The sequence below is a fragment of the Hippocampus comes genome, unplaced genomic scaffold (genome assembly GCF_001891065.2).
Source record: "Hippocampus comes isolate QL1 unplaced genomic scaffold, H_comes_QL1_v1.1 scaffold130, whole genome shotgun sequence".
Taxonomy (NCBI): Eukaryota; Metazoa; Chordata; class Actinopteri; order Syngnathiformes; family Syngnathidae; genus Hippocampus; species Hippocampus comes.
This window is the reverse complement of record NW_017842057.1, coordinates 1,709,832-1,718,489: the sequence shown is the minus strand read 5'-3', so window position 1 is coordinate 1,718,489 and position 8,658 is coordinate 1,709,832. Positions and strand designations below refer to the sequence as shown.

Sequence of the window (8,658 nt, the reverse complement as noted above, 5' to 3'; positions counted from 1 at the left end):
AGTTCATTTAATGATGCCAAGTATCTGCCACTGTGCCAAGCACTGGACACAGTCGACTGAGCAACTGTCTCCTTTTTTTTTTTTGTGGCCACTCACCCCTGACTTTGCACTGATTGTCTTTTGGTTTGTTTATGACCAAAACACGAAGCAGGTGCCCGCACTGTTTCCCACGCCACTTGATGGTGCCCTTCATGCCCCCTGTTCTCTTCTAAAAAGAGCTTTGTTTCTTGTTTTTGCCACTGGCACCAATATATGGCTTCAGAACATATCACTTTTTCGAGACACAAGTTTTGGTGGCAGTATACCATATTGTAAATCAGATCACTAACTGCATGACATATGAATCCTTGCATCAGTCTTTTTTCAATACAATTTATACCTCACTTGGATGATAGGTGACCCAGACCCTGACTCACAGCTGACTTTAGGCAAGAAGTGGGGTACATCGGCACTCTTTCGCAGATCATATACAGTATAGATCAGGGGTGTCAAACTCATTTCACATTGTGGGCCACATACGGACTCGGTAGATGTCAAGTGGGCCGGACCATTAACATTATACCATACTGTGCTATGAATCACCAAAATATCATCTCTTTCCTTTGTTTTGGTCTCAAGAAGCATTGATTGGCGCTTTCATATCATTTGCTGCGTTGGGTCTATCTCGGTGACAGACTGAGACTGCTGTTTTCTTCCCCGATCAAAACAATGTTGTCTTTTACTGTGATCAAAACAGTGTGCCCCCTAGCGGATAATCCACGAATTGCATTTTATTTAAAATATTCATTCTGTGTCTTTCATGCATTTTTTTTTCACTTTTAAATCATCCCGCGGGCCGGATCAAACCTCCTTGGGGGCTGGTTCCGGCCCGCGGGCCGTATGTTTGACACCCCTGGTATAGATAAACAACCATTCACACAACTGGATAAATAAGAATATGCAGCTCACCTCACATGCATTTTCTGAAATACGGGAGGAAGCAGGAGTATGTGGAGAAAACGCCACACAAGGACGCGGCGAACCAAAACCTAAAGAATCCATTCAGGACGGCCTGACCCAAGACTTAAACCCAGATCTTCTTGACAATGAAGCAGATGTGCAAACCACTTGTCCAACTTGCTGTCAGATGAGTATGTTTTATTGCTCATTAAACATACACTACAGGGACACCGTCTTGAGGTGTCCCATGCGTCCATTTTACCAACAGGAACTGAAAATAGAAGAAAATATGGAGTCCTTTGGAACTAGAATGTCTCTGTGGGAAGACTTTCTCTAGATGTTGGATGAGAGGGCCCGGCTAACAGTCTTTATTCAAGTTCATCAAAAAAGTGTTTGATGCAGTTGGGTTTAGGGTTCTTCAGAGGCAAGTTATTCAAAACCAAACCCATTCAACCATACCTATACAGGTCCTGCTTTTTGATTTAGCAGAAAGGGGCTTTTTTTCAAGCTGTCCCTCCAATGTTGGAAATATTCAATTATAAAATATCTTGATGAATGATGAAAGACAAATTAAAGGAATTGATATTTGGTTCAGCAGTTCATTCAGTTGTGTCTAAGAAATGTTGAGTTTTGTTTCAATTGGGGTCCTCGGTTTTCAACGGCTCCAACATACAACTTTTCAAGGTCACGAATAGCTCAAAATGAACAAGTTTGCGCAGGGTCGTAAAGATTTATCGTCACAAGGCAAAAGAGGGTATGCTTAGTTAGCATCATATTTACTGTTTTTCATCGGTCCATCCATCCATTTTCGAATCCGCTTATCCTCTCTCACAAGGGTCTGTCGTGCTTTAGCCTATCCCAGCTGTCTTGGTGCAGTAAGCGGGGTACACCCTGAACTGGTTGCCAGTCAATCGCAGGGCAAACAGAGACGAGCAACCACTCACGCCCACACTCACACCTAGGGACAATTTAAAATGTTCCATCAACCTTCCATGCATGTTTTTGGAATGTGGGAGGAAACCGGAGTACCCAGAGAAAATCCACGCAGGCACTGGGAGAATATGTAAATGCCACACAGGAAGGCTTGAACCAGAATGTGTGTGTGTGTGTGTGTGTGTGTGTGTGTGTGTGTGTGTGTGTGTGTGTATCTATATCTATCGATCTATATCTATATCTATCTATCTATCTATCTATCTATCTATCTATCTATCTATCTATATATATATATATTTGTGGGTGGGTGTGTGTGGGTTTGTGTGGGTGTACACCACCCACAGACAGCTGGGTTGGTACCACTGGGTTCGATTCCGGGCCCCAGCTTTCCTGTGTGGAGTTTGAATGTTCTTGATCGGAAAGGCCGTAGGTGGACACTGGCTGCCACGCTTCCGTCAGCCTGCCCCAGGGCAGCTGTGGCTACAAAACGAAGTTTTCCACCAACATAGTGTGAAGGTGTGAGTGGATGAATCATGTATCAATTGTGAGCGCTTTCGGTGTTACACAAAATCCTCATATGAATCAAATGCATTCTTTTCCAGTACAGTGTTGCATTAAAATATGAGTTACATAACTTGCAAGTTTTCATTTCGCCATTTTTTTGGGGGACTTGTGAGCAAAATTTACAATGTGACCGCTCTATGGTGGCAGTCAACTCACTTCACAGCAAGCAGCAGTTTGGCAGATCATAAAAAAAATATTCTAAAAAGAGATATCAATTAGCAGTTCCAGCTGAGGTTTAATGTCAAACTAAACATTAAACAAAGACAATTATACATTGTGTACTTTACCATTTAAACCACAAAACTTTGCCCTATGAAAGTATGCTAACACAATTCAAAACAGCACTATATGATGCTGTCTTCATGATCGAAGGAATTATTTGAACTCAAATGGCACAGCATGACATGTAGACCAGCAAAATGATAATAATGCTAATCAGTACTGATGATTCCTGAGTCCCTTAGTTTACTGAAACTTTTGTCTGCATGATTGTATTATACTCCTGAAGTTACGCACACCAGTAGGAGCCACAATTAGTTAATCGTGATGTACAAACTGTTTAATTATTTACATTATATTCAATTATTTATAATGTTTTTTTAAAAAGTAGAATATTATATGATATTATTTTCCTTATTAAAAATGCCATTTTTTTGTTTTTTTTATTCTGGGGAGGCTGGAACAGATTAATATTAATATTTTCATTCATTGGAACAGGGAAAGATGGTTTGAGATAGGAGTGCTTTGATTCATAAAGAATGGTCATGGAACGAATGAAGCCTGTCTTTCAAGGCACCTTTGTGGTAGTCAATGGGGGTTGCACTCATGTTGAATGTAGGAGTTGCAACCTGCACCATTTATTTGCAGTACATGGACATAAAATGGCTTAAGGTACAACAAGCTGTCAAGCATCATCTCATGTGTCTTCTAAGCCTGAGTCTCCCTGTCATTCACAAGAGCAATATTAAGGACCAGGCGGTTGATAAATGATATATTCTTTTTACAATAAGCATTTTTACGTTTACAAAAGGTGCTGAATTGACTCGAAGTCCACTTTTGTTATGCCACATACAACATCTTCGGACCACATTGTTCCTTTTGAGGGTTGTATTTCTGCACAATGTTGATGAAACAAACAAAGAAACATCAGAAAAGGACCCCGTTGGCTGAAGCTTTGGATTTGAATCCCTCATCGAGGTGAATGACGATGCTACAACCGTTTATTGTAGCTTCTATTGTAACTCAAATGACTCCACTGATTAGGGCTGATCCTTCCACATGCTGCAACCTGTGACTTGCTATCTGGCAGCTTTACTCTTCACTGACCTCCATTCCTTTCCCCTTCTTGATTGTATCCAGAACAGACAGTTGTTCGACAGTCATGCACCATACTTGGATATAGTTGAGTGATTCTGTGCTGTTCTGTACAGCTTGCACAACTATAGCTACATATAGGTATGTGAACCATTACAGTCAGACAGTTAACTGTGTGTGTGTTATTTATCTGAAGAAACACTGCAACATCAACCAAATAATCTCTATTGCATCTGTGGACTGCGGTTTTATGCCATTTGATGATCGACTTCTTTTTGGCCCTAAATGCACTTCTGCACAGTGTAGATTAGTTTACATTCAATCATAAAATCAGGTAAACATTAGCATAGAAAAAAAACACATATATATATATATATATATAGGTTCTAAGACTACTCCAGTGATACAAATATATATATATATATATATATATAAACCAACATGCTTTTCAGAAGCTGTGTTTATGCTGACAGGTTTGAAATTGAGTTTTCGAATTAAAAAAGATGTCACTGGTTTTTGGGTTTCTTTTTCTTCTTGTGTTTCCCGAGGAAGCAGGAAGCGCTTGGTTTTTATACCTAATGGAGTGCTAAACTATCATATCGTTTTGTTTTGTCTTTTATTGGCTTTACTTCGATTTTGGATTAAAAAAAGCACACACTAGATGTATGTATCTATGAAAATGTACAGTTTGGTGCTTGGACAAAACGTGGCAGTTCCACGTTGGAGTTTTGCGGGCTACTGAATGCGATTCTATTTCGTTTATAGATGCGCGATTGCCTTCATCTAAAAAGCGCCAAAGTTTCCACTCTCCCATTGTGTGTCGCGGGTTTGGATGGACTGGGAGATTAAATGGGTTACTCGAGCTCAGCAGCTGTCTAAACAAGGTCAGCCAGATATTATTGCTTTCCCAGCAAGTGCCGTCCTTCAGATGCCTACCACACTCAAGTGACATCAGGTTCGACCCTATGGGTACTTATGTTGCAATATCCCTTTCCGAAAATTTCCTCAAATCATAAGGTAGCATACAGAATAGGAGAAACGGCTGCACAAACATGCTAGGTGTTTGACGTTTTTTTTCTGCTTAATTTAAGAAATAAAACAAAAAACAAACAAGCAAATAAAAACAGAATGACTGTGAATCGAAACGAGACTGGGCATCTTCGAGATTTGCATTTCATCTTCACATACCTTGCTCTGTGAAGCCGCATCCTTGCACAGGACCAGCAGGCATGCGAACAAGTTCGTGTATCTCCACATCATTTCTGCCGTGAACGCTCATACGCAAAACAAACCGCTGGTTACCGCATTCAGCCTGTAAGTGGCCATAAAGTGAAGGGCCCCTAATTCAGCTCCATTTCACACAGGAGGATCATACAGTGAGTGAGCGTGTGTATGGATAAAGGGTGGCATCCGCTGTCCTCCTCTTGGGAGGGGCTTACACTAAATTTGTGTCCACAGTCTGAACAAAGCCAAACATACATCCCACTAGCTTATTAATAACAGCACAAAACCTACTACTGTTTCGATGTTACTGTACTACTACTAGCACTACTATAGACAACGCCAATAACAACGAGAATCAATGTTATCATCATAATCGTCACCATCATTGATTTAATTCTCGGTTGCCAAGTCGACGAAGTTAACCGAAACCATGCATGCAAAATAGAGTGAATTTGAAAGTGTCAAGTGGGAATTTGAAAGGATAATTGTAATGGCAAATGCCGTTAGCGCCATCATGTGGTTACTCACTACTTTGCAATCCAGAGAGAATGGTGCAGAGTCGCATGCATGCAGCGCTCCATCTGACAATCTATCAAGAAATTCGGAACGACTGAACTGTTAGACAGATGTGTTCAGCATTAGTTCAAATGCTGCCCACGCAAGGCTCCATCAGATTTAATTTGTGGGCAAGTTAACAAGACAGATTCCTGAAAAAGATGCACTTACTGACGAATGCACTTGGGAGAAACAGAATATTAAAGTAATGTGTTAATACTAATTGTTGTCTCCAAGGGGAAATTATATTTCCACTTTGCTGAAATTTCCTCATGCATTAAATTACAGAATGGAGGCGTACATAAAAAAAAAAAAAAAAAATTGCCATCTTCCAAGGTAGTATCAAATAGCAAACAGAAATGCCATTGAAATTAGAGCGTGTAACTCCAAAGACTCACACAACATAGCATTAAGTGTTGAAACAATTGGCACGCTGACATCACCATGCCTCTACTTTTCCTATTGGACTGAGCCCCAATGGCTTTGTGAGTGTTGACTTTGGGTAGGACTTTTGAGAGTTCAGTCTGAATTGGACAGGCAGATAAATCTGCTGGTATGCCTCCAAGCCACCATTTTACCATTTTATTTAACCCTTTCAGGAACAGTGGTTACTACAGTGGACATTTTATGTTTTCAGGGCACAGGGTACATGAAAGGGTTAATGCATTCTGAAAGTGGCGCAGCAGTTTACAATGAGATTATTAGATATGTGGCCATATCACTGAGGTAGAAACAAGTACTTTCAACACAAAGGGCCGTGCGCAATGAGTCTTGTGTTAAATTTCAGACTAATTATTAACTATTAATTATCTTCTCTGATCTGCATATGATATGGACATTAGCGGGTGTGAGCACATATTTCGGACGTGGCAATATCCCTCTTTAGTAAGTTCTGTCCGAAAAAGACAGAGGAATAAATACCTGATGTGATGGATCAGATGTAACGGTTTATGCGAATCATTTTTCGGGAAAGCATGGACAAAACATAATGGATACGAGAAAAATGCGAGTGCACAGGATGGGCAAGCGTAATGATTGACATGGAGCCAAGCCAGATTTGTAAACAGTTAAGAAAATTGCCATGGCAGTCACAGTGTGCATGAGAAGTCTGTTCCAGCTCTAGCAGCTCCTCCAGGTCCATGGAAGCCTCCGGAAAACTAGTCAGCATCACCATTCGGTCCAGGGTCTCTAGGCAGCCTAGTAAATGCAACACGAGACACTGCGTGATAAGGTGGTCGGTTAGTAAATAGTGGACGAGAAGCATGGTATGCTATGCTCATCACGTTCTTTTTTTTTTTAATTCATAAAAACTATTCCTATTTTTTATGTTATGTCATGATTCATAAATAGAAAAGACCTTGGCCAGAATGCGAAAAATGCAAGGGACCCCACAGAATGTTACATGCTGGGAGGGAATGTACTGGCCACCACAATAGATAATGAGCTGCACCGTAGTGTGCCTTTGAATCTGCGGGATTCATCAGCATGCTCTCCCAGCAACTCGTCGTGGATTTCAAGATCAGACTAGAAGAAAATTAAGCAAACCTTCAATTTGAATTCAGTGGCCAATATGGCCGACACCACACGGGCTGCTATGTTTTGGGCTGCAAGAAACATAATGTAACATAATGTAGGCTAACCCAGAAACCAGTGTGAAAGTGACTTCTGATAATACTTTGGCAGACTGCAGATTAACAAGTCTATTTCAGTTCTCCATCCCCCATTGTTAACTTAAACCACAGGTGTCAAACTCTGGTCCTTGAGGTCCGCTATCCTGCTTGTTTGAGATGTTTCTCTCCCTGGACAGGCTTAGTGACTCTCTATCTTGTGTACCATCGCAAGATGGCGCCAATGTGCTGGTAGCAAAGACATTGAAGGGGTGAAGAAGAGCGGCTTGTAGGAGCAAAGAACAGCGAAGCAATGTCGGCTACAAAAGTGTGCTCTGAAGCAGCCTTTGCTCAGGGCCCATCTCCAGGGATAGCTTGATTAAAAACAAAAAGCTACCCTTATGAAAAAGTAGTAATATATGTGGTATAGTTTCCAAAGTAAACTCCATCCGTTTTACACCACTTATCCGGGTCGGGTCGCGGGGGCAGCAGCTTTAGAAGGGGATCCCAGACTTCCCTCTCCCCAGCCACTTCTTGTAGCTCTTCCCGAGGGATTCCAAGTCGTTCCCTGGCCAGCCGGGAGACAAAGTCTCTCCAGCGTGTCCTGGGTCGTCCTCGGAGCCTCCTACCAGTGGGACATGCGTGGAACACCTCACCAGGAAGGCGTCCAGGAGGCATCCTAATCAGATGCCCGAGTCACCTCATCTGGTTCCTCTCGACGTGGAGGAGAAGCAGCTCGACTCTGAGCCCCTCCCGGATGACCGAGCTTCTCACCTTATCTCAAAGGGAGAGTCCGGAAACCCTGCGGAGGAAACTCATTTCAGCCACTTGGATCCGGAATCTCGTTCTTTCTGTCATGACCCATAGCTCGTGACCATAGGTGAGGGCGGGAAGGTAGATCGACCGGTGAATCGAGAGCTTCACCTTTATGCTCAGCTCCTTGTTCAACACGACAGACTGATACAAAGTCCACTTCACAGCAAATGCTGCACCAACCCACCTGTCGATCTTCCGCTCCATCCTGCCCTCACTCATTAACAAGACCCCAATATACTTAAAGTGCTCCTCTTGGGGGAAGATCCCATTTCCGAACCGGAGAAAGCACTCTACCCTTTTGTGAATAAAGACCTTTGTTTCGGATTTGGAGTTGCTGATTTTCATCGCATCACACTTGCTTGTGAACTGCTCTAGTGAGAGTTGGAGATCCTGGCTTGAAGAAGCCAACAGCACCACACCACCACACATAAAGTATACTCGAGTACAAGTATATCAGGTTTACTTTTTCATAATGAGTTGCAACAAATTAAGTTTGAATAGTATACTATCAAAACAAACATAATGCCACTTAGATCCATTCATAAATACATTTTCTAATCTCCTCATGAGGATTGCAAGCGTGCTGAAGCCTATCTCATGTGTCTTCGGGCAGTATGCAGTGTACACCCAGAGCTGATTGGCAACCAATCGTAGGGCACACATAGAGGAACAACTATTCATGCTCACGATCACACCTAGGGACAAT

The 8,658-nt window shown here is 42.0% G+C and overlaps 1 protein-coding gene across 1 annotated transcript in view; it reads right to left on the bottom strand.

Moving 5' to 3' along the window:
* olfml2a (olfactomedin-like 2A) overlaps positions 1-5,283 on the bottom strand; it is a 29,546-nt gene extending 24,263 nt beyond the window's left edge. Inside the window, exon 1 of the mRNA XM_019860975.1 lies at positions 4,939-5,283. Coding sequence (XP_019716534.1) covers positions 4,939-5,010 — 72 coding nt within the window. The 5' untranslated portion in view covers positions 5,011-5,283. The remainder of the gene's footprint in view (positions 1-4,938) is intronic.
* Positions 5,284-8,658: the final 3,375 nt, after the last annotated feature.